General features: G+C 37.8%; 1 protein-coding gene across 1 annotated transcript in view; it reads right to left on the bottom strand.

The window, feature by feature from the left end:
• WHSC1 (Wolf-Hirschhorn syndrome candidate 1) overlaps window positions 1–27637 on the bottom strand; it is a 59033-nt gene that overhangs the window by 10845 nt on the left and 20551 nt on the right. The window contains exons 3-10 of the mRNA XM_008949080.1: window positions 27334–27500; window positions 26481–26966; window positions 21729–21873; window positions 19070–19188; window positions 15879–15960; window positions 14744–14868; window positions 1845–1976; window positions 680–803 (exon numbers count right to left, since the gene is read on the bottom strand). Coding sequence (XP_008947328.1) covers window positions 680–803; window positions 1845–1976; window positions 14744–14868; window positions 15879–15960; window positions 19070–19188; window positions 21729–21873; window positions 26481–26966; window positions 27334–27500 — 1380 coding nt within the window. The remainder of the gene's footprint in view (window positions 1–679; window positions 804–1844; window positions 1977–14743; window positions 14869–15878; window positions 15961–19069; window positions 19189–21728; window positions 21874–26480; window positions 26967–27333; window positions 27501–27637) is intronic.

The following is a 27637-nucleotide window of genomic DNA, read 5'->3' as shown; positions in this document are numbered from 1 at the left end:
GCTATCAAAGAGGATGATGGGTTCTCTGTGACCCTGGAAAATTTGAAGCAGGTCCACAAACCAAAGACAAGCATCCTCTGATTTTCTCTCTGGACAGCTTGGAACAGCTTTATTTTGAAGCAGCCTTGTTCCAGGCAAGGTTTACCACAGGTACTGACCTGGGCTTATGGGCAAAAACATAAATCTTTTATGTAAAGTTTTAAGATTAAGAACTTCCAAGCAGTTATTACAGGATTAAAAGCAAATGAAATTAATAGCAGTAAGTTAGTCCTTTAATAGGAAAAGCAAGAGATTGATACAGACAAAGGACTGAAAAAGGACTTAAAATGTTTCACTTGCTGCTTTTTTTCCCCTAGGATTTCTTAAGTCTTTGTGACAGACATTAAATCTAATCCGTAATTGTACTCAGAGAACAAACATTCTGCAATTATTAAGGCAATGGAATTCTAAATCAGTCAAGTTGCAAGAATATTCTCACTGAAAACAGAGTGAGTTTCTAAAACTTGGCACACTTAATGGTACTATATGAACTCCCACTCTGTCAGGCACCAAAGGAAAAAGATGGTTTCTCCAAAGATATATATACTCTGTCCAGGAGGATTTCCTAGAACAGCATGTGGGAAAATGACAACTCCTTTTTTTTTTTTTTTTTTGAATTAATAGAAAGGGACAAACTTGCCTGATGTACATTCACTACAAATGAATTTTCCTGCTGGTCTTCCAGAGAGCCCAAGGCAGCTTACATGAAAAGCTCGATAGCAAAGTCCTTCACACAGTAGGAGATCACCTGTTTTTTCACACAGCTTTTACAACACAAAGGCATTGAACGTTAAAGAAAAATTCATAGGTGGAAAAAAAATTTTCTTTATTCCTTTTCATATATTCCTGCTCAAATCTCTTTTCCCGCTGTTGAAAACAAATTTAACAAGCGAAAGGTAATTTTACAAGCATCACCATGTGCCCCAGCTCCCAGTCAAAATGGATAACAGGATCATTAAACCGCTAGAAATCTCACTCAGAACTACGTTTCGTGAGTAAATACAATCTGACATAAAAAAGGAAATTAAAAACAAGCTTTAAGAATTTTCCCCGAGCTCACTGGATGCATCTGAGTAGGGTTAAAAAGCATCCCTATTTTCCTTTTCTTGGCAAAAGGAAATGAAAGTAGGTGGCACAATGATACTTCTGTGTCTGAGTGGTTAGCAGTGACACATGCATAACTAAAAATGAACTGCTTAATAACGCTGGCAGAATTTTAGAGTTAGCCAACATTTAAAGATAGACACAATCTCATCATCACTATGCACAAGAAATGGAAATACAACTGCTTGCCCTGTCGCATGGAAACAGATTCAATCTGCCCATGTTTATTGTGTTCTCCTTTCATAATCTAAGAACTCCCCTAGCAGAGTCTGAGGAAGGTTAATTAGCATGCCACACGCACGCTGCTGCCAGTGCCCCACTGCAACCTGCTGCACACAGCAGCACAAACCCCACCGGCTTGTTCCTCCTCCTCCTGACGAACAGAGGAGCGAGCAGCTCTTCTCAAGCATTTTACCAGTTACCTGGCAACACTCGTGCACTTATTCTGAGATACCAGTTATGCTTATCTTAGAGATCTGGAAACTCAAGCAGAAAGGCTAAGTCACTTACTGGAGGTCAAGTGAAAAAAAGAAGGAATGAGGAACTCCATTTACTGGCCCGGTACCCTCATCACTAGCAGACATCTCGGACACGCATAATAAGCCTGTTTCTGCCCTCCTACTGTCATCTTTGTATTTTAAAAGACCTTGTCTAGGTAACCTCAGAAAACATGGCTCGCTGCCCCAGCTAACATCTCTCACCTGACACACATATTCTTTTTTAGTTCCTGCTCCTCGCTCAGATTTTTTGGATGATATAGACACTTCAGTCTGAGTTTCATCGGCACTTTCATAGGGAGACTCTGACCGCTCGTCTCCTTGGCCATCGGAGATCTGAAGATTAAACATAGGTGTTAGAGAAAGCAGCCACGTATGGTCAATCCTGCACAGAACATCAGCTGAAGGAAGCAACAGACTGCAAATTCAGACTAGCAGATTTAGGCACGCTCTTTTGGTTTTGTTTCCCCCATGTTTAGAAAAAAAAAAAAAAAAATTAAAAACTTGTTTTAATGCTTAAATATGCATTTGTGGAAGCCTCACTAGAAGGACTATAGAACAATCAACCTCATCCACTTAGCAGCCAAAACAAAAACCCCAACACTTTGTAATATGGCACTTTATTTATACTCAGTTCTGTGATAGTCAGCTAGAAGTGCCTACCCAGTAACACAGGGACACCTTCAGATCCCTTGATTAAAGTTTGAATGAGAGAGGAACAATTAATTTCAGAATGAAACTTGGTGAACTTCAAGCTGATTAGAAAAGTCTCTGACTCAAAGAAAAACTTTTTTTCTCCAAGAACGTGGCAACAGTATACAGAAGAGAGGAAGGAAAAAAGTGGCTCTCTAAATATGTTTAAGGAATGTTATAGCCTACAATGAATTCAAAATACTACAAAAGATAGCCCTGTTATGGGTAAATCTTACATAACAGATCTATTTAGAGGATTTTTCTAAAATATTCATAATTTACTTTAAAAATAACAATCCAACTAACATATTTAAAAGAAAATATAGGGCAGTTTTCAGTTCAATAAAATTTAGGGAGGGAATGGACAACTGAGTAATTTGTCTTATCTCACGTTTCACCAGAAGATGCAGAATTTCATATGTTGCCCCCAGATGGTACTCAATGAGTTGTGTTTGACCAAGTACATTCTCTAGGAAAGCATCACAATTTGGAATTGCAAAAGAAACCTGTAGGTTCTCTTCAAGTTTGTTCTAATAATTATTCACATATACCACCAAAATTAGTGCCTCACACACCTTTTGAGTTGGCTAACTGCAACTCAGAGTTGATGCTGCTTTCTCCAGGTACTTCAGCTATATTAAAAGTCCTTTGGAACCAGACATTTTCCTCTTGTGGAAGCATGCTGTAGTTAAACCCATTTAAATCTTTTTTTTTTTTTTTTTTTGGTTAGCCATAACAACTTCTAATTTTCTCCCTAAAGAAATTTTTCTAGCATCATGAGAAATTTGGTGGGTTTTCTCTAAATCTTATCTACACTTTAAAAAGGTAATTGAAAAAATCAGGCATGAGAACTGAAGGTAACAGCCCATTACTAGTCTTGTAAGTACAATACCCAAAGCAAACCAACATGCTGCCCTTCTCCAGCGCTTCCCTTCCACTGTGTGAGGATCTCCCTCTGTTTCAATACAGCACTAGAAATTCACTCCGAATTGCTGTGGATCTCAAAAGATCATTTTGCCAATAGATGTCTGTCAGGATACAGGCACTGATTTATGTGGAGAATTTGCTTTCTGTTTTCAGACATCTGGTCTCATATTTATCTATAGTAAAATATATTTTATTAAAAATACTCAGCTTATCAAGTAATTGAGACAGCTCTATGCAACCTCCCTATCAGCCAATCTCTGTGTAGTGTGCAAATTTATTAGAAGTGATTTATTTTGAAATCAGAGAGAAAAATGTAAAACTGAACCACGCCTAGTATTAGTCCTTTAGAATTGCTTTACAAACACTGGTTTTGAGCGATTACTTCTCACTGTTGCTGCCAGCTAACTTTGCATTCCTCCACTTATCATTTGCTTTCCTTGATCATGTCTAAAAATATTTTGTAAATTGAATCATATTGATGGTTGGTTGGGGCTTTTTTTCCCCCAGATTACTTGCAAGGGTGTAAATGCATTTCCCCTGTGCAAATGCATAAAGTGATTTGTACCTACACTTCACCTACTAATACAGCTGCAGTGATTTGGAGATTCTGCCTGGCCATTTTAGAAGTGGTTCAAAGAGACTGCATGTAAAAACATGGCTTTGTTCAGGCACCAGGAAATCTCTGTCCTCTGGAAGAAGCTATGAAATAATAAACTGGAAATGCAACCTCAGTGCACAGCCTGGGGCAACCAGTTCTTGCTGGGAAGGGGCAGAGAAAAAAAATGGTAGTGGAGGAGTTTGGCAAAAAAAAACAAAAGCGTTTTCCATACGATTTAAGTAAACTTACACAAATGCTTATTTCTGTTTAAACTATTCCCACAGAAACATTAATTAGTATAAGCAGTGCATTGCTGTAACATTTTTAGTATCTCATTATGTTCCTGTTTCAACTAGCCAAAATTAGTCATGTTTGGAAAAAAGGAAAAATAAAAAAGCTGGAAGGCCTTAGATCTGTATCTCTTTTCTGCTCGACACCAACAAAAATAGTACTCTTCATGTTGTAAACACAACAAGCAGCCTTATGTTAACTTGGCACTGCAGCTGTCCCCCATCTTTTCCCCATACCACCAGGCACACCTAAAAACATGAGAAAAGCCATTTGTGCCACACACATTATAAGTTAAGATCATCTTCTTTCCAGCAGCAAAGCTAGTCTTGCCCTTGAGGAAAGCACTTCCCTTTCCCCAGCCCTACTTCTGAAGGCAGAGCAGAGGAACAGAACATAGCCAGCGATAAACACACTCAGTCACAAGAGACTAGGGTTAGTTACAAAGCAATCGTGTCCTAGCTTTGCTTTGGTGTGTGTACTTGTAAAATGCTCAGATGAAGGATGCACACCTCCATATAGAAAGGCAGACGACAGTTTTTCAGAAACCTTCTAGACAGAGGTCACAAAATCCCAGGCAGTTGTGAAACACAGGTTGACAGCCATTTTCTACAGAATCAAGATTTTACTACCTTAGAATTAACACCCCAACCCTTCATTTAAATTAAAGGGTTCCTGAGTCAAAAAAGGAGCAACGCTGGCAAGAATCAAACTCTACATCATAAATGCAACCACAAAATCCAAATACTGTCAGCCCGCTCAAGATAAAACCTGGCAATTCACATCTGCCTATAGATCACTGCTGGATTCCAAGCGTGATTACCAGCACATGTTGCATGAACAAAATATCTTTAGTTCATCAGCTCTACAGCTACCAGACTGAGAGTATCTTTCAAGATCTCTCCTTTACAGGAGCCAGGAGCCTCACACACTTCACAAATCAAATGCTCCATTACACAACAGTTCTGCACTACACACACAAAGCTGGATGCCTGCTCGTGGCTGGTGCAACTCCTGGGCTACATTCAGAACATTCATGAGTACATTCAGCCCAGCGATGTGCTTCTACTGCCCGATGCAGGCTGCTGCTGCAGAGTGCATCTCTTGATCCCTGCCACCATGACCATGGTTTGGCCATCACATCCAACAGCCACGTAACACGCAACTCACGCACAGCTCGCATCCACCCCACCATCAGCTGAGAGTTTTCCTGCTGGCTAACTAAAGGGGCTAATACAGAAGGAGCCTAGCACATTCCTCATCAGAAGGAAGCATTTCTTCAGGACAATTCAGAGTTTGACCCTAATCTCATTTATATCTTGTGGAAGGCACTCTCTACCAGCCATCTCCCGCTGGCAATAACCCCTGTCCTACATGACCACCTTTTGGGAAAGCTCCCCCTGTGATGAGAGAGGGAATTCAACACCTCAACTCCTGAAGTTCTCCTGGAAAAGCTAATGGAAATATCAGGGAAGTAAAATGAGCACCTGTCACTTAAGGTCTGTGTAGAAGAGGCTGACAAAACCTTCATCTAATGTTTCTCAGAGAGGATGCACAACCTAATGACAGGTAGATCATGAGATGGTTGGGAAAACTGTATTTGTACCTCAAGCAACCTGCAACAGCACTAACAGGTTCTGATTCACCAAGGGGATGGTTGAGTCTTGCAATAAATACTTTTAGATTAAAGCAATCACTAACTAAAAATGATTTACAAGACCACTTGTTGGCCATCGGTTCATGCTGATGTGAAACACAGCTACCTCTAAAATTAAACATAACGCTTTTAATTGCCAGGTTACAAATCTTTCCCTTGTGATCACGCCAGAGCTTGTCTTGTCCTTACTTCTGTAAAATAATCTCCTTAACAAAGTAAATTGCATGTAATTAACTGTTCTGATATTCAGGCCAAGGTTCAAAGTAATCAACATTTAGATTAGTGGCAAAACCTGTTAATTAACGATTTGTAGTGACTGCTGGTTTGCTACTTTGTTTTACATTTTGAGTAATTTCTGATTTCACATAAAGGCAAAGTACTATTTTAAGAAGGCAAATTTAGGGGGAAAAAGGCAATGTTGTTCATTCGGGATTTATAGCCAGTGGCAAGTTTCTGAAATGAAATTGTGCCTGAACTAATCATCTGCACCTTTCATTAGTAATTACTGATGCTGCAGCACAGAGGACACCCTTCTGCTACTGATGTTGGTGCCACCGCAGGCAGCAGCACGCTTTCCGTTTTGTGCGTCAGTCAGGCTTTCCTTCCCACTTCCTTCAGTTACTGAACATCAACCTGGTTCAGCGAGGACTTGCCTGCAGAGGCTGCCACACCGCGTGGTCTGAACACTGAGCAACCAGCTGGTGTTTCAGATATCAAATCCAGCTCTTCCTACTGAAACCGCACATCTGTGTATACGAGTGAAAGGGAAAACTAACTGCCCTACAAAACAAATCACGAGGAGCTCTGCTATTCATTTGGGCTGGGCCAGAATTTATTTCAGGGATTAATGAGGTTTAGCATACACTTGCGCACAGAAGTGACAAATTTAGTCAGACTCCTAAGGCAATCTCTCCTTTCCCATGTGTCTCAGTTATTATTCACTACTCACACACGCAAGATTTGAAGGGAACATGTAAGGACATGTGACTGCATTTTCTCAAGTTTTCTATAGCTTTGTTATTGGAAAAATACTTGCTAACATGTAAAACTGGGACAAAATTTTGGCATCTCTGTAAATTCTTTGGGTTCAGTATTGTATTTTTACCCGTAAAAAGATACAAATTGTGGCAATGTGCCATTAGCTTAAGAACTGGGTCTATCCATCTCAAGGTATTTTGATCATATATCTTTCACCACTACACCTTTTTTTGTCAATAGTTACTCAGACCCACAACAATAAAGGAATCGTATATCAAGACTTCATACCCCCAAAGTATTTTTAATTTCCCATTGGACTATATGCTAAAATTCCCTGTTCACAATAACCAAAAGAAGTGCTTAATGGATCATTTCAGACAAACACCAACCTATTTTTAGAAAGACTATATAAGAAGGCTTATAAAGGCAATCTTCAGAATTAATTCTTAACTGGAGATGCTTTGCATCCTCCAATGTTTGATGTATAAAGCCAGATTACATCAGTAACTGCCACTGAATACTGGGTAATTAATTACTAAATATAAGGATGAGATTTACTTTTTTTTTTTCAGTGCTTACAGAACTATTTCTCCCCATTTTGTGCAAAAAGGAATCTACAATGTGCATAGAGATGCAAGAAATGTTTGTGGGATGAGGTTTCCTTCTCATGATTATGTTCAGTAAGAATTTGTTTTTGGAGGCTGCTGGACATGCTAAGAAAAGAGGATGAAATGTGTGCAACTCTGTACATTTAAAATAACACTTAAGACTTAAGAGTATTAAAACAAATTCAATTGAGTTAGCTACATGCATTTTATCAGTTTGCATATTTATAATTTTAATTTTGCCTTTTGATTGAAGCTCTCTAAATAAAGTTGGGAGGGGGTGGGGCCAGATAATTTGACATAAGCACTGTGTCCAAAATCACTTCTCCAATGTCTTTCCTAACTGCAAGACTTCCCTCAGCTGCACCACTGAGCTTCAGGTACCTGCACAGTTCACTGCAGTCAAAGGTGAGAGGGTAAGATGTAGTGAAACATTCTCACACCATTCAGTATATCTACATGTTGAGTTCAAGTCCACAACAAGTTTTTAAGCATTTTTGCAACCAGGTACCTGATTCCAGTCTCAGCCACGCACCTCCGCAGAAATGCCAGCCAGTTCTTCACTGCCTCTGGCTTTTTCTTTTTTTTTTTTTAAAAGAAAAAAAAAGGAAAAAAATAGATAAAAAAAAAAAAGACAAGTTGGATGCAAGCTGGTATGTACACTCAGATACCCAGATCGCATGTTTCTAGGATGACGTGGGTGAACTCTGCAAATGGTATCATTCATTAGTTCCACATCTGGATGGCTGAAATTTCACTTATTTAAAAAAAAAAAAAAAAAAAAAAAAGATACGTATCAGCATTTTCTCAGTTGGCATCTGATCACAGCGAGACACGATACAAGAAAGGATAGCCTGGAGTCAAACAATTCAAATGATACTGTTTTCAGAGAAACAGACGAGGATGATGTGAAACACTTATGTGGACATTTGCTCCATCCCCTCACCCACTTGAGGAAAAAAAAAATTGGGTCAGACAGCTTGAAAATCAAGTAGTAAATACTGGAGCCAGTAAAATCATTACACTGTAATTCCAAGGAAAAAGAGGTTCAGAAACTGTAGGCCTGAAAAGAAATGGCTGTACTCATCCAATCTGCAACCTGAGAATTTAGAAAGTTGCCACAGTAAGAAATAAAATGCAACTGTTCTCCTTGTCAGGTCTGGCCCTCGCTCAGCTGTTGACCTGGCTATTAAATGTGCTTTCTGCTTTAGGCTGAAGTCTTAATTTTAAAAGATGATCTATAAAATCATCTTTGCTGGCTCAGTGTTATCCCGGGGGCAGGGAGGGCGTGGTGCTGTCATTTTTAACTCACTGTTAGTACCTCCAGTTTCAAGGATGTTCTAAAGGACTAGGGCATGAGTATTGAGGCAAAAACACATGCCTCACAGAGCAGAACAAAGTTTCAAATACTGTTCACTCTGTGTTAGCAATTGCAAAGTGAACAACATTCACAGTTCTATGCTCGGCTTCACCAGGACTTCTCCTCTCCTAGAACCAATTCAGACAAGTTTTGTCTGCCCAGTGTTTGAAGGTTCGAAACGAGTTTGGAATATTTGAGTGAAAAAGTTGCTAACGTTTATGCATCTATGGTGTCAGCACTGGCATGAGCTCCATCAGTTACTACTCCAATAGCCACACACCTTTTGAGATTCTTCTAGCTACCCAAGTGAAAAAAAAATTCTTCCTCAGAAAACTCACTGGATTAACTCATTCAGTCTTACAAAAACACTTCTTATATTACTCTTATACACTTGCTTAAGGGAACTTCTTACGCATTAGGAATACGAGCTTTGGTCTTAGTCACATTCAAGACAATGGTGGTGTTCTCTCACGTTGTGCTTAAGCAGTTATAAAAGCCACTAAAGGGCAAATTTTTCCAGAGCCAAAAAAAGTTAACCCTCCCGCTTCCCCTTGGTTTACTCAAGCATCTCTCATTTTATAATCCCAGCTGTAGAACATAAGCTGGAAATACAATCTACTATTTAAAAGCTAGGGGTATATAAAATGAATACAAGGCATGGCAGAAAGTTATTTCCTTCTGCTTTTTAATTTGGTAGGCAAGTCACCTCCACAGCAGGATTCAGAAAAGTAAGGGCCCACAAAGAGTGGTATAACTCTTTCAGAGTTGTCTTAAGGCACTCACTGGCTTAACTGGGATCCTCTCTCAGGTTATCTGCTAACTTTAAGAGACACATTGCATCTTTTTATAAGCATTTTAGAAGCATGTTTCCATGACTTCAGAATGCTATTGGCTATGAAATTCCACTTTGCCTAAAACTAAGAACTTTGCTACAAGCTCAGACTTCCTGACCTGACTTCAGAGTCCGTGATTGCTACACCACAGTCATCCAGGAGGAAGTGGTCTGGCCTGGCTAAGGGCCTTCTCTACAGAGCTTAGAGTATGCATGTTCTGATAAGCAAACTCTTTAGTCTTTCCGCAGGCAAACCCCAACTGCTTTTGTTTTTTTCTCTCCTTATTAACAAAATCTCAGTGGCTAGAGGGTTGGGTTTTCCTTTTAATCTAAGCACAACTTATATAGGAGTAAGTCAATAAGCAACATACAAACAACGGATCAGACTGTATTCAGAAGACAATCTATCGTGCACCCACACGGAGACAGAAAAACTGACAGAGCCAATTGAGTTACAGTTAACATTTCCTTTATTTCAGTATAAGAATTCCTGAACTGAATGAAGAATGATATTTTGGCCCATACTGCTAGACTAGATAAATTCTTTAAGAATGCGGTGCCACAAGTGTACACAGTACTATAATAGCAAAAAAGACGGCCTGGGACAAGTTTCAGTTTTATTATTAGCAGGAGTTAGACGTTTCAGATAAGGATATTATGCATTTCTGAATTTGCCTGGAAAGTTAATTAAAACTCTGCGAACATTTTAAAACATTATAAAATTGCCTACAGGTACTCATGATACTTTGGTAGGGGATGTGGAATAAAAACCTACATCATGTAAACATTCAGTAAACACGATTCTCTGTGCTCTGAAGCCTACGTGATACACAAGATGTGAATAATTACATAAAAACCTTCATTTTCTACACAGAACGTGCTGCCCAAAACCAAGAGTCAAAGCCTAGAACTTTTTTCCATGGGAAAATAGAAGCATTGTAACAAAACTGTATGAGCTGGTGGGCGATGCAGGTCATTTCAACTGTTAGAGGCTTTAGAGAAGTCAAGCAAGAAATAAGTCAAATTATTTGCAATGTTCCACAAAAACGTACCCCTGATTGCTTACTGATGCTTTGAAACAGGAAAAAAAAAAATCTATAGGCATACAGAAACAAACACAGAAAACAACTGTCTGATAAGTCAGATGATTTAAAGTGGCACTATGTATTAAATTACCCTTAAGTATTGTTCTGAAGAGAAAATTATCTTTGAAAGAAGCTAGAATGAAATACTTGAAGCACATTGATTATGCTTAACGACCTGCAAGGTTAGCATCAACTATAATTTTTTTTTTTTTTAGGGCAGTAGTTTGTTTAAAATAACATTAATTTCTTTCTTCCTGTTCTTAGGATGCATTCAGTTCCAAGGTGTACATGTCTCATGACTGCCTTTTCAACCAAATACCATACCTTTTAGGAATTGTATGTGCTTTCTCCATTGTGTATACATGCTAATACCCATTTAAAAATGCAGATAACCCAAATCTGCATCAAAACGGTAATGAGAAAAAGATACACTGTTTAATATACAGAAAAAGAGCAGAACTTAAGGCTTGCATTATTATGCCTTGAAAACACAAGAAGTTGTAGCTGTAACCAGCAACTGAGCTTGTTTTGACACTGTTACGGAAAGAAGAAGGAATTCCCTTTAGGGAAAATATAAGGAACTTAATGAAAAAAAAAGAAAGAATTTAACCATAGAAACACCACCTTTAAAAGCTTCCACAGGCTTCTTTAAACTGCCATCTGCTGGTCAGCTCATACTTCATGAGGGTATGGTGAAAGACAGCCTAGCTAAGAATTCAGAGCCAAGAATTTACACGTTCTTTACTTATAAAGCCATTACAGTTTTTGACAAAGTTCAGAAGTAGTATCTAGACTCTAGACACTTAACGTCTGTCAACAAACCCATCCGATTTAATGAAGCCAGCCAATAACCACAAAAACTGATTGAAAATCTAAAGCGGGTACGTTTCATGCAAACACACAAAGTATGCCAATAATCCAGCAGTACTGGTAACGTAAAGCCTTTTTTCATTTATTAAAAAAATACTGGTTACACTCTACTGGCACCTACTACAGTACTGGGGGGTGCAGGGCCAAGATTAAAAAAGAAAGGAGTATACCACCTGTATCTCTTCTCACAAATATCATGAGCTTTTGGATGGTTACATCAAGTCTTACACAGGCAGTCAAAAACTACTCCGAGCTTTTGGACTCCAAAGTGTTCAGTATCTTTCTCACATCTGGCCCTAGCAGCTGCTCACTAAGAATTAATTTTAAACATAATTGTATTTCCCATGAGTACTGGAGGAAATGACTACTAATGTCAAGTGTCTTGAAGTACAATTACCTATTTTGTTTCAAGATTAAATGCAGGTATGAAATTTATTTATTCCTCTATAAATACCTTTCCACTTCTGTCCATACATCTTAAAACAACTTCAAAAGCCAATTTTTCGAAGGGACCTGGAGCCTACCTTTTAATCTCTGATATAGCAGGTCTAGAAATATTTGCCAGTTCTTAAGGCAGAAGTCCACACCCCCACCCTGCCTCTCTCCCCTGTAAATTACATAGTCAAAGTAACCTACGAATTGAAAATCTGTTTCTGACTGATTTTATACTATCTCAAGTAAAAACCATTGAAAAAATAGCCCAAATAACAACAAAAAGCATCCAAAGTATTATTTTTTTTTAACTGCCAAATAAGACGTCTTCCAAGCAGGAAAAAAAACTGAGCACGCTCGTCCTACTGAACACACCTTTCACAGAACTTATTGGCAATGGACTGACATTTAAAAGGTGTGCAGCTAGCAACAGTCCTTACCAAACCCCAGTCACATCCAAGTTCCATTCTGGAACCAGCTGTCCAGAGATAAGGCAAGGGGGAAAGAAGGAACAAAAAGGCCAGAATCCACTTGGTATTTTGCGTATGGAGGTGTATGTGCTTGTGGAATAGATAGAATTTTTTTCTATTTTTGTTAAGAGAGCATCTAAGCCACCATTTGTAAGTATTATCGTGAACACAGAAATATACAAGTTAATCAGTAAATGTATTTAATGTTGAGAAGAATTATATCCTATTAAATTAGCTGCGCAAGGCTTTCATCATTGCATGACTCTGTGTGTTTTTTAAATGCTTTTTCTTAACACTCTGGAGAAGGTTTCTCTCTGGATGAATGCCCTCAGGGCACACACACACATTTAGCCATTTAGACAAGTGCTAAAGAAGAATATAAAAGGGAAAAAAGTTTTTAAAACCACTCACGCAATCCAAAACTTTTGTCTTCCCTTGTTTTGTAGAATAGATCAATAGTAAGTTCAGAAACACATGCCCACAGTTTTATTTAAAGGCAAAATAGATCTAATATCATAGGAAACAAACGGTCCAATCCTTAGTTGGTACAAGCTCAGGTCAGTGCAGCTTTAAACCACCGAAGGATCCAGCCCTCTAATCTACTCCCCCCCCCCCTGCACCCAGCACTGCAAAATCTGTTATTTAACAGGGTGCATTTTCTGTTTTCTTGACTGGGATTGCTTTGATATTTTAAAACCTTTTAAACCCTTGAAAACAATTAATTCTAGTTTGCGTATCTGTGTTCTCTGAGCAGTGTATGACGTTAACTCTTCTCACATCTTTTGCCATTTAGTGGTAGCTAAGTAAATTAAGAGCTGTTTTAAAATTTCCATCTCGGCCGATATAATCATATCCTTTTATACAAGAGAGCTGTTCAGACACAACACAAAATCCTACAAAAACCAACCTTTCGTCGAGAAAGATTTCTGGAGACTTCGTTTTATAAACACAGTATCTAGAAATAGAAGAATCTTTCTCCTGGGATTATGATACTTAGAGATGCAGCTTTGGAGCCCAAGAGACAGTATGTTGCTTAAACTGCTCTGGCTGAATAGACGGTCCCAAACACAAACAGCCTTTACACAGCAAGTTCCAGCAGTGAAGCTAGACCAGCAGAAGCTGGTAAGTGAATAGATGGGTGTCTCTCAACTGACAGAATAAAAAGAGAACAAGTATTACTTTACTTGACTGCTGCTACGGACATTATTTCCAGTGGGACTTCCTTTGCTTGTTTTATTGGGGTACAGGAGGGACAATTTGTTGTGTCTGTTAAAATATTTTTCCAGTTACAGTAAGATATACAGCCATTAACATGCAATCTTTTTTTCCCCCACCTAAAGGTAAACCATTTACTGAACATCGTCTAGATATTTTAACTGCATTCATTATACAGTCTAAGCACCTCATGCTTTTGTTAGGGGAGATGAAAAGAGTCTAGGATAGCTGGAATCCCTACTCCCCCCTTAGCAGGCAAGTATTTTCTCTTCAGCTTTTGTAATACAAACTGCTTGAAGCTGTTTGCCTATGGGTATTTCACTAAATCCTATCAGCTACATCTCTGAATCCAGCTGCAAAACAGCATGCACACTTCACCCTCATGCTGCCACTCTTTGGTTGATTGGCTTCAACAGTATAGACGACTTGGGGAATGGTTTAATGGATTCTATGAATACACTCCTGGAACATACATTTCATTTATTGTATGTCAGTTGAGAAGAATTAAAATTCCAAATATGCAGAGCTAAGACTATGATTAGTAAGTATCAAAAAGATACATCCTTCACTGCCTGTTTAACTCTACTGGGGATGAAGCTATTTGCGTCACAGAGAAATAGCACTTAGCCTGAAAACTAATTCGAGCTTCAAGGGGCTCTGCTCAGAAAACTGTCCAGTTCTAGATCAAACAGAGGATTAGGAAACTTGCTTCAATAGAAAAGCTATGGCAACATGACAATATTGAGTTGCAAAATGTAACTAATGTAGTACACTTACATAAAGTCTGTAGAAGAAAATACAGAACACAATGGCATTTTACTTTGCCTCTAATAGAAGGTTACAATTCTAAAACTTTGTTGGTAAATACATTAAAAACCACAATAATATCTCGACGTCCCCAAATCAGACGTTCATATTACAATGAATGGATTTGCAATGCACACATTACCAGGTTTCACAGAGGCCAAAACTGTAACTTGTCTAGAGCACCAACGTTAGAGAATTCCTCTTTGATTTCTGTTTTTTAAACAAGATTCACACCTGAAAATTTCTGTAATTAAATGGCTGTGTGCAAACACCACTTTTTTTTTACCTCATTCTCAGTTAAGGAAGCTGAAGGAGATGAACTCTTGCTAAAAGCAAGAGTTGAAGATTCTGCTGCTGAAGCCCGATTTCGCTTCTTCAGAGGTTTACATGCATCAGACAGATTTTTCGTTGCTGTAAAATAATTTTGGTTTACAAAGTGAAGTTTGGAACTTTAAAACGTTATCTCCCTGAAGCCATTTAAAATATTCCTTCAGATAAAGGAAGGAATGATTTAGTTAGGTCTTCTGGGCATCTCTGGGCTGAGAGAACATGAAGTAAGTTTCTGAAACCATGTGGTTTGGCTTGATTTTAAAAATAAAGAAGTTTCTATTAATCAAATATGTATTATAAATTACTAAGAAATGTTTTCCCAGGTTCTTTTTGGCTCATTTCTATTAAAACCAAAACATCTTGTGACTTAGGACCTCTTTAAAGCAGAGGTAACAGTAATCTCCTCAGATAAAACTTTAGAAGGCCTGCATGACCTCATCACAATCTGAGTACCACTAACTTTGTTAAAAGAAAGGTTTTATAAAGTAGCCAGCCAGGTACCAGACATTATCTTGGCATGTCACCAATTCTATGTTGTGCAGAAGTTGCTGAAGGTTACTCATCTTTGGTATATCATTAAAATTCCTAAAAAGACATGCTCTTACAGAAGTTACCTTAAAACGTGAGCATCATTAACAAGACTGACTTTTGGTCCAAGGTTATTTAGAATTCCCTCTCATGCTCCACACTGCCTCCCATCAAGCATCATTTAAAAAGACTACAATCAAGTAGTAACTGCTCGTGTTGATGGTCACTGCACTTGTTTTATCAGGCTAATGCACGGTGACAAATTGGAGCAGTAGGGTTTGCCTCACCGCGATCACAGGGCAATAGCTTTAATCTGGTGCCATCAAATGGAGAACTTGTGAACTGCTGCTCTAAATCAGCAATACACAATTTCAGACAAGCACAATGTTGCAAAATGGTGGTAGTGAAGGAAGAGGGCATGCTCCCCCCCCCAGTCTGTGGCATAGTGGCTGTAACTGGTTATTGCGTCAGCAAAATTTAGCCGGCTGCCTCAGACAACCTGTTTTACCTTAAAATTATTTTAATTGAAAAAGTTACATTAAAACTTATTCTGACCACATTACCTGACTGGTTCTTTTGTGAAGAGGAGGTTTCTGTGACCTTAGAAGAGTTTGTTTTTGCTGTTTTGTCATTGCTTGTCTCCCTCTGTCACAAAAAAAAATATGAAAAAATAAAAAAACTCCTAATTTATGAGTGGTTGGATAAAACTGGCAATTACTTCTGGATTTATGGTATTAAAAAGAAAGTGTCTTTACAAATATCTGAATGGTAATGTAGTTAAGCTAGCCCCATTTACGTGAATTTTTAAAACTCATTTACAGCACAGGGTACAAACCCATAAGCAAATAAGAAAAATTAAAGAACACAGTATTCCAGCATCCCACTTATCCATCCCAAACTCAGCATATCAAAAAGGGGAGTTCTAAATGACATGAGACATGTAAATTGTGCTTACTATTCTTTGTCTAGACTGGTCAAATTAAAACCTTGAATAATTAAAGGCAAACTGCAGAATTAGTATATAAATTTGAGAATAAACCCTGTGCAGAATTTTAAGTCTCAGAGAGGCTTGCTTACAACTCCACAACTTATAGCAGTGCCATTTTTTAAAAATTACTATGGTTAAGATTGTTTCAGCATTTCCAAAATAAAAACACTATTTCCAAGGGAGCATAAAGAACACAGAAATTTGCTCCAGATTGAGAATTTCTCATTAAAAGCTTAGGCCGAGAACTGGGCAAGTTTTTGTCAAAAGTTTGTCAAAACCAGACACCGTTCCTTATACATGCCACTATTTTTTTTCTTTTTTGTATGTTACAAATTCATTCAAGTCATCAGTCACTAGAACTGTAGCCAGGAATGCTAAACCCTGACTAATGCCCACCTCATCAGGAACAACTCTACTGAACAGAAAGTTTTACATACTTTTTACTGTTCTTCAGCTGACATTCAGTTCACAAAAGATGTGCAGGTGAACACCTCAAGGGCCAGAGAACTGGTTTCCTTTGTAAAAATAAATATGAATGGCTACTGTACTACAGATGTGCTACACTCTGCTTTTACTGACTTCTATGTAGGCTAAGATACCCTATCCCTACAGGATAGTCACCAGAGGCTCTCAATAACAGTTGTGCAAGATTCCTGTTACATTTCTATGTAAAAATGAAAGAAAATGTACACTATAGTTCATTCTTAAATTTAAAGCATGCTTTACTGAACCCACATTTTGTTAATGGGCATTTTTATATACATCATGAAAGCACTGATGAACAAATTATTTCTTCAAAACTTCCATATGGGTACTTATGACTTGGTTACTTTGTGTGAAAACGTTCTGATTTTGTAAATAAGAATTAAGGACAAAAAGGAGAGGATAATGAACAACTCTCATGCAGGAAGTACAATGTTATGAAAAAGAGTCCTTAAAGCTCCTCCTACCCAAAAGGATCATAACAAAAGGCTGCAAATGAACTGGGATTAGCAGAAGGAATGTGCATGGTTAGTGTTTGCTTTTTTTGTATCATTACATAGATATTTTCACTGTCATTCACTAAATGTTTTACTAAACAGCAACACACATAGCTAGAAGCACCCTAAGCTGATGAAGGCAGGAAAAAGACTACGAGATAATTCCTGAAAGAAACTGCATAGCAACCTTTCTACATTATCTGACCCTTCAGTGGACAGAAGAACAAACACTGCTATATGCATTTAGAGTTTCCAAATTACCTAATATTTACACACACCAGACTCCTTGTAACTACATCTGCTAAATGGATCAGATCAAGGACAGTACTTTATAAATACACATTACTAAGCGTTATTAGTGGTATCTATCTTATGGGAATCATTCATCTCATTTTTTATTTTCCTGTTAATATTCAGATCTGCATCACGGCATCAAAGACACCAGAACCTCTTCTCATGAACTATACTGCAACCTCCTTTCATTCTACGTGTGGTAATGTAGGCTAATTGTAGTGTACAGATGCTGGCAGGACAGTAAAGAATAACTTTAGGGACAGTCAAACCAAGGACTTCATAGCAGGAATTAATTACAGTAAGTAAAGTTAATTATTCCATAGACCTAGTGTATTAATAGTTAATTCAAACCAATTAGATAAGTTCCAATAATTTCTCCTAGAATATAAAGCAAATATTCATTGACTAACCCGTTAGAGCAAGAAGTACCCAAACCAGTTTGGGCTTGCCTTTCTGCAAGGTAACATTTCTCTGAGGACTACCTTTGTCCCTTGCTAATAAGCTCATTAAGCCTGGCAATCTGAAACTCTATTTTTCATATTGACTCTAAACAATTTGTCTGAATAGCCACAATATCAAGAGAGGGGGAACAGAAATAACCAGCCCATCACAGAAGCTGACTCTACAAATATGACCTCCATAATTCATTTGAAAGAATCAATCCACCACCTTTCTTTACATCAGGCTGTTTCATTTCATTGCTGTACCACTGCAGCCTTGAGCTGAAGTTTGAGATACCTGCACTACAGTAGGATACTGTAATAACATACCTGAAAACACTTGTGAGCTAGACTTCCCCACAAGTAAAGCCCATGAAGTTCACTGGTCTACATGAAAGAGTAATTAAACCTATGCTTCGGTCTCTACAAAATCTGGCTGTATTAATATACAAAGCTCTAGTGACCTACGTAAGGAAAATTCTCATCCTCACAAGCAAGCTAAACTGAAAAGGAGCCTGCAATTTGTCCAATAAATAGATTAATAATTTTTACAGTTTCCTAACTTAAGAAATGGGTCAGCATGCCATTCCAAAACATTCTCTGGGCTTCCAGTCCTTGGAAAGCAGTTTTTCTGTTTTGCTTTACTTCCTTTCCTCTCTTCTCCTCCTTTTGTCTACATTAAGCATTGACTAAAGATTTATTTAATTTTTTTTTTACATTCTTGTATACATCTCAGGAGGAAAGAATAAGAACAATAAAGCATGAAAACACTGAAAGGTCCTGCCTCTGCACATTCCCTCAGGATACAGATTTTCTCAGTGTACATTTTCACCACAGTTTAAGTAGCAACTTGTCATGCCTCCATCCTCAAAACTAAAGGGAAAAAACCTCACAGTGATAAGCTCACATGTGTCTCTGAGTATTTACAAGTTTGGTTTGATATACAGACATTACTTTTTTAATCCTGAAAATGGAAATGCTGACAAACTTAACTACAGCAATGTGACTGGTGCTGCTATAAACCAACCCAAACAAACCAACGACATAATTACCTTCCGATTATTCTGTTTATCCATCCTGAGTCTTTTCCTAGGTGCTTCCTGAACTTCAAAATCTTCTGTAGGTTCCTTTGTCCTCTTTTTTTGGTTTCTTTTATTTCCATGTAAGTTACCTTGGGATGGGGGATGGGGGAAACTTACATGAAAAATAATCTAAAACCCACTTTCAAAGTATTTTGAACTGATCTAGTTATTTAAGTTACTTTTCTTTCAGTCAGTATTTTTAAAACATGGTTAAACAGTAACACAGTTTGATGATCTCTTAAATGCTTAAGGTCTGGTTTCTGGTGCTGAAGACTAACTCTAGAACACATCCATATCAAATCCTTCATACTCTCAGTATTTTAGAAAGATGAGTCTACCTGTATAAGCACTAGCCTAAGGTCTCAATGTTACTGCCCAACAGTCGTTTCATATCATCAGACTGCACATGATTGATCTATACAGCTTTTAACTCTCCTGCCACTTTGTAACAGTGTCTTATCACCAAAATGAATTTCTACGTCTCCTTTAAGTTCTCTGCAAGATAACGATGAAGATACTGGCGACATCTATTAAGGGGCCTCTGGAAAAGACAAGATATCACCAACTGTACAGATTAATTTTCATTTTCTGGTATGGTAGCTCCAGATCTCTAACAAGCTAACTTAAATTTTACAGGAGACCATAAGAACCCTTTCCCTTTGTGAACCAAAATCCAAAGAACAGAATCACGTTGGTCACTTTAAACCAACAGACTTATCCACATATTTAGATGATTGTTCACTGTGAAGTTCAAGCAGCTGCTAAATTACAAAAAGTCAGTGACCTACATACCCCTTCCACAGGTTCAACTATTGTTTGCACTCACCCTACCTCAAAAAAGACAGATGAAGGTTTAGGAGGTGGTCTGTTTCATCGGGATGAAATTACAACATTATTACACTCTCCAGTACTCTTAAAGCTACAGGGTATTATTAGCATGAAGACTGCAAGCTCCAGGGGCACAAATAATGTTAACTGAGAATTGCCCTACAGCTACAAGCATTCTATTCCAGTGGGAACAAATAGCTGTAAACATTAAAAATATAGCAACTTGAAAAAAAAATGATTATTTTCAAATCAATGTTCTTATCCCTAACAATCTAGGACATATTCTATTATCAGACTCTGAATCCACAAAGCAGACTGAAGTGGCTCCAGGAGAACCTGCTACTTAAAAAAAGCCAGCAAAAAAAATATCCCACGATATTCTTCCAAGTTTAAGGTAAGAGGATTTGGGTAAGGGAATGATTGAACTGACATGTTTTCAACTGTAGATAACTATAAATGTACACAATATATGTACTAGAAACACCTGGTACAGGTACAATTTCAATTACATTTCTTGCAATATGACACTGAGGAAGGTGAACAAAATTCAGCACTACAGTATTTAGATATTTAATTTGGGATCCATTAAAATTCTAATGTCAAGGAAGACAACATCTGAGATAAAATAAAGAGATGATACGTGGGTGATTACATAAAAAAATACACTCAGTAGCTACTTATAATGATGAACTATTTGCACACAACACAAATTTCAATTACTTCTGGATCTTGATCTCCTTTTAGGTGAGTCTTGAAACACTTTACGTTTGGCCTCTCCAATATTCTTCAATGATGAACCTTGAGAGATACAGAATGTGTTTTTTTTTTTTTTAAAACTGATATCCAAATATTTGACACTTTAAATTTAAAGTTAAAAAACTTTTTCAATTTTCCACAAAATGATGTTATTTCACACACGCACATATAGTTAACAAAACTGACTGCCATTTTTATACAAGTTTTTTCAAGTCTCACAAACTTTCAAACACTCCCTCTCATTCTTGTCATTGCCCAAAGCAGCACCCGTTGGCTTCTAATACTTTCATAAGTTATCTTCTTACAGTGCTGTAAAGCTACTAAAATTTGAAAAATGATACCTAGTTAAATTTGACAAAGTTCATGCAAATGCCAAACTTTCTCCTCCTTTCTCAAATAAGTGACTCCAAAACTCAAGTATTTTGCACAATAATTGAGATTGTTTATCAAAACCAAACACCAGACAACAGCAACCAAAAAAAAAAAAAAGAAAAAAAAAGTATTTGCAATCTTGTACAATGTCCTAAAATCTTTGAGTAGCATAATAAAATGCCAAATGAATGAAAGTTTCAGAATAAAGTTTGGAATATTTCCTCCTGAGTTGTTGATGATACAAGTTAGGTGTGTATGAGTAAAAGGGGTAGCACTGATTAAACCATTTCCTAACTGTTCTATAAAAAACACAACTCAAATTTTACTTGTAGTAACACTTCATCTTCCCTTCCCACCATCCACTTTATCATAACAGGCAGTGGATGCAATGGCAGCTGCTTATGGGCAGAAGAAGAATGAGAAACCAGCAATCTCTAAACAGCAGAAGGTTTACATAGAACAACTTTTCAGAACAATGAGCAAGAAATGTAGACTTCATGGGCTGTGTTTATTGTAACCATTGGCGTTCCTCTGCTACGGGCACAAACACCAAGAATTAAAACTGGAAAACAGTGAAAGCTGTTTTCCCTGCAGGTGTCAAATATGTGCTTAGTTTAACACCACTATGTATATCAAATTTAGTTAGAGTACACTAGCACAGTTTTACGTTTACCAGAGTCTTCTTCAGATTTGGGAGAGGTCACTATGGCAAACTTTGTGTTATAGCGAGCTTTCTGTTTTTCACTAAGCATGTTCCACTGCGATTCCAGCAATTCTTCAATCTCCTCACTTGAAGCATCTGGATGTTCAGCAACCACCTAAACATGCAGAAATAGGGTCGTATTAAAAAAGGCGACCACTGAAACTAATGGTGTACATACTTTTCTTTGGAAAACTAGGTACAAACAAGTTCTCTATCATTCTGCAGTAGACACAACTAGATTAAAACCTTCTGTATCCAGTTTTTCTTTAAATAACCACTTTGCTCTTTCTCTCTCTCTAAGAAGTTCATCTATTACCATATTCAGAAGTAGTAAGAATAATTTTGGAAGTATCTATTTGCCTTTTAACATTAAAAAAAAATGGAGTAAGTGTACATCTTGTATGGTGGTCATTCAAAAAAAAAAAAATTGTATTATTTCTTGACAAAGTTTAAATCTATACCACAGAAGACAAACAAGCAGTACTTGCCTAAAAATCATCCATCAATTCACAGGAGATCTCATTAAACATAGAAGTCAATACACCTATCTTAGAAGGGAGTTTTACACAAGCTCTTATCTGATACAATATTTTTCTGTACTAATTCATCATTTTATACCATGTATATGAATATGAGGATCTCAAAAAGCTGTGCATCAGAAAATCCAATATTAAAAGCAAAGAAAAAAATCCTCCCAACCTCCTTCAGTATTTCCATACTTCTACTTAAGGAAAACCAGATTTGATTAATCCTAGAAGTCAGAAAGCGCTAAGACTGTACGATCTACAGAAATGAAACAGTAGCTTTAAAAACACCACATCTAATCCTATCACCCAGCATTCTCCAAAATCCTGTTACTAGAGTGATGCAACCAATACACCAAAATCACGGAGCAAAATAAAAACTAGGCCAAGTGTTCAAACAGTAAAACCATTCAACAGAACAAAAATACAGTTTCTGTCCTAAGTGGAAAAGATTAAACCTAGTTTCTTAGAAGTCAGTGTCTTAAAATTGCATTTCCTGTCATCAAACAGGATACAAGAGTGACTGAAGCTTCTCCAGGGGCAGAACAGTTGTAACAACTTCCTTCCGTTGGGATTATTTAGTGTCTAGTAAGGAAATTCATGCTGTCATTTCTCCTGTAAGATTACTAAGAGTTCTCTTGCTTCTATTTGGCATATCCCACCTGCATAAAGCCTGGAGAATAAAACTACCTTTGCAGGCCTCTGCTCAAATTTTGATTAAAATCCAACAATGTCAAATAAGTTATTGAAAGGGGAGAATATTGGCAGACTCACTGCTCCAACAAATCTCACTTCTTTAAGAAAAGAAATTAGCATCCATTTTGACCATTGCCACTAAGTTCATTGTGCTCAACTAGGGCACCAAGATAGTTAATTCTCTAGAACAAAACTATCTTTGTTTACACAAATGAAATACAGTTTAACATCAGCTCCAGTCCCACCAAAATACGAAAACAACTTTCAGCTGACTAGGAGCACTGTGAAATGACAACCTAAAGACATTCAGGATTCTCAGTGATCAAGCGATCCTTGCAAAGATGGCCTCCAAGGAAAACGCCCAACAGCTTTCTCCAAAGTCTTCCTACTCTAATGCTCAGTCCCACGTACATATTGGAAATGGTGTGTCAGGTATCTTCCAGCATGTGAAAATCACAGGCTTCTCCCTGGTACTTACTTTAAGTGTAACTATGCTACAGAACACATGGACGATCTTTTCTTGGATCTGGGAATTAATATTACTATAGGCAGGGAAAACATGGTAATTAGACCAGGCATGTCCTAGCTCATCCAAGGAAAGCATATTACCTTCACTCTTGTCTTGATGCTCAACAACTCCTTACATATGCAGAAATCTTCAGCTGGACACCCTACCAGTGAAATTATTCCTTACCTTACCTCAAAATAGATTCAAGACCCAAATCAATGAATTAATAAAAGCAGTCCAGCCGTTTGCCTCTCACTGAATGATACTTTTATCTCAAGTCAGACTCTCTCTTCTAACGATTACTATGCTTATATTTCACAGAGGAAGCGCATGAGAATGTCAATAGTACAAAATGTGTCTTTACTCCTTTGGTAACAGCACAAAATACTTAATGTGTCACTACAAGCATGAAAGTGCTATAAGCTTTCAACACCTCCCTCAGGAAACCATGTCTCTTTAATCACTAAAAACATTTTCTAGCAGTTCATCCAGTCTTCCAGCAGCTATCATTGATTTATAAAAATTTCAACTACTCGCCATACTCCTATCCCCAGAAGAAGTAACACAGAAAGTCGTAATTAATAAAACCAAACTGGTATCTGAACCCCACTACCACACAAAATCAGATTCCAAGCAATAAATGGAAAGAGCTCTACTTTTAAGAGAGCTTGTAATATTCGGAGGCTCCAAAAGAGAAGTCTTAAGTCATTCCTTTCTATTCACACCGACCTGTTCCCATATCTGGGGACCAGCCAGCCTCTGCTGGATCCATTGCTTTCCGTTCTTCTAAAGTTTCTATATTCAAATACTGAAGTAGCCATAGACTACACTCTCAGATGCCACCACTGTACATAGCTCAAAAACAGGTCTGGTTTTTATCCAGCCTTATCACTCCTTCTAAAGTATCAGAACATTTACAGCAGTAAAAAAGTAAACGCTTGGGGGGAAAGCAAACCAGGCAAGTTGAACCAGGTAGGCCTAAGGGAAGAGGAAACTAGTCTGGGTACAACCTCTGCCTTCCACCAAAGGCATAAACCTGCCATTTTAAAAGCAACCTGACACGCTCAAGGTGTTAACAGAAGTTAGGTAACTTCAGTACTGTGCAAGAAGAATGAATATCTAAAAATGGTATTTCCCCCACTTCGCCAGTGAACTTTGAACCAAGAGAAAGGAGAGAGAGATTCTACTGGCCTGATCCATCAGTGACTGTTACCTGCAGTCACCCCATACTTGCAGCTTTCCTAACTTAGCTCTGTTCTATGCACAGAAGTGCTTCTGTAACTATTGGAATGGATCACAGAATAAGGTGGATTTGGGTTTTCATGGCTGATCTTATTAAAAAGTATTCTAGGCAGTACTGGTAGGATATTCTCTAACTGTATGTAGTATTTTGAAACATACTTCCTTCTACTTACAACTGTGTGCAACATGAGCACACATCACTGTGGCTATGAAGTTTATGCAAGGTTATTTTAGTTTCCCAAAATGACACTGAAGACAAAGCAATTCCTCTATGTCACATATTGTAACAGTCTTCATATTTTCCGCCTATTAGTTTGAAGATTACAGTATAACCATAGTAGGGAATTAAGCTTGATAACTGGCACACAAAATTGAAATATAACATTAGAGACTCAGCATATCTTTTCTGTGTAAAGGTATGTTTGGCTAAGAATCCATAAGCCCAGACATAATAATCTCATTTCTTCCACAGAATTAATTTCACATTCCTCAGTATTGCACAAGACTTCCTACTACCTACATTAAAGGCCAAGGAAATGCCCCCTTGCCACTATGCATGAGAGGAGGCTACTTATGGAATAACTGGAAATAGACCTTGGGTCTTTCAAACATGAGACAATGATTTACCCATGCACACAGCTTTTAATAATGAATATGTCAAAATCTATATTTAATAGTCCGGCTACAAAACCCTTTTCTGTCTGGAGTTCATAAACTGAACTACCAATGCTTTTCTCAATTTAAAAGGTGTATGCAATGCTGTCTTCATTTTCAGTAACAGCTTAAGTTGCAATGATCTAAAAAGATCCCAAGTTGAACCACAACTAATTGACTTCCACACAACAGAATCTGTTTTTCAAGTTTCCTGTATAAAGCTCCTATCTATGAATATTTTCTAACACAAATAGCCTATGACAAAGTCAGTCATTCAGTAGCTAAACAGCGTGACAAAGTCACCACTGACTTTCTGGTCCTTCTGTGGGTATTTATGGAATAGCACAACTACAAGAAAATGTGAGAACTCACGCTCCTTTTACTGTATGGAATTGTACTGGAAATGGAGCACAGGGTTATAAGGAGGAAAGCAATGTTCCTTATTTAAAGTAATGAGCTAGAAAAGCAGTACTGCTTGTATACTTTTATTTCTCCTAATGTTGACATTAAGGTATTTATTTATTCCACCTTGGCTTGGAGTGTAACTCTCTGAAAAAGACCTAGTTTCTGTCCCAGCAGATTGCACACCAATTGCAATTTTCACAAGCTTTGGTAACTAGCGTCTTTCTAAGTTTGGCAAAAGTTTCTAGTTAGGTAAATAGAGTTTTTGAGGAGTTCAAAGACAAGGGAACACAGTGAAGGAACTGAGGCACATCTTCAGAAAGAATGTAGAAGCTAACTACAAAGAGTTGGCCATGAACAGCAAAACCTTTGTTATATTTGCCTGAGCATGCATGCACATCTACAATTTACATTAAAAAATATGGCTAACACAAAGAACTATTAGATTATCTAGGAAGACACTAACATGACTTCTGATTGAAGTACAATGGCATTTTCACTACCTTGCTTATATTTCTCACCTACATTCCCTTCTTCCTCTGTTTCTCTCTAGACTAAGACCTGATACAGGCATACTTTGTCAAACCCAGAGTATTATGGATTCGACAGTAACAACTAATTTTTGTCAACTAAATAAGTTTAAGTACAGAAATGAGAAGAGGCAATTAACAACAGTAACAGCTAAAACAGACTAACCTCATCTCTGTGCTTCTGACAAAAGACCAAAAACTGAGATACTGCATCGCCCTTTCTGCTTCGTGGAGTAGATGCCGGAGTTTTCTTTCTATTGAGAGGGGAGCCTATCCCTCTTCTGGATTCTGTCTGTTCAGATGACTTTTGAGGAGTAGTATTCTTAGACTGACTGCTTTCTTGCATATCATCATGGGCAGACAGTTTTGATGTCCTTCTCCTCCTCTTGTTAGGAATGCTAGACTCCTTCATTGATTTCAGATTTTGAGTGGTTTCTTCGTTTGAGTAAGACGACTCATCTATCTCCTCTAATGGTTCCACAGGAATGCCAACTTCCTTTGCCACTTGAGGATTAAGATGAGGCCTGTCCCTAACATAGATGAAGGTGTACTTGGCCCTCCGTTCTTCTACTGTCATGCCTACTGCTTCACTTGCTTGCTTAACACCCATCTCCCACTGTGGCCGCAGCTTCCCTGGAACGGGCTTTAACATCTGCAAGGTAAGACAACGGTGTGAGAAATTTGACCAGTTCTGATTCCAAAATGCCAACATGAACACAAAACAATTCCAACAGACTAAGTGCAATGTATAATCACAATTCAGACATTCAAATGGAATTGTATTTGATAGTCCTGATACCATGGATGAATCAATGCAAAGCAGAAGAGTATTGATTTTTACTGAGTAATCAACAGTGGTACATCATCTCATTCTTTGTATCTGTAAGTAGAATATATCCTACAAGGCTCTCTAAAACAAGCTGTCTTTAAAGCTTTCTAGAATATCTATGTACATCTGTACATACCTGTAACAGTAAAATAAAAAATTGCAAACCTTGCCTGACTTGGTAGCTTCTTACCTTTATTTTCTCTGCTTTAGTGAGGGCTTGTTTTGCACTTTCCTGGCATAACTGCTCAAACTGGTCTTTTTCTTTGAAGGGCACAAGGCTCTTCTCAAATATCCAGGCTCGCTCTGGGGCATCTCCAAAAAACTGAACGTGATACTGACGAAAACTCTTTTTCTGTCCTGAAAATGAAAAATTAATGTATTTAAGACACAATTTAGGCTGTCCTCCACACTTTCAGGCTCTCAGTCTTTTGTAAGCTGCTACAGTTACCATGACAAAACCACAGTAAAACTGGATAACCTTTCAAGAACTCACT

The sequence above is a fragment of the Merops nubicus genome, unplaced genomic scaffold (assembly GCF_000691845.1).
Source record: "Merops nubicus isolate BGI_N331 unplaced genomic scaffold, ASM69184v1 scaffold10661, whole genome shotgun sequence".
In the NCBI taxonomy this organism is placed as follows: domain Eukaryota; kingdom Metazoa; phylum Chordata; class Aves; order Coraciiformes; family Meropidae; genus Merops; species Merops nubicus.
The sequence above is the reverse complement of the archived record's forward strand: the minus strand, read 5'-3'. Positions and strand labels throughout refer to the sequence as shown.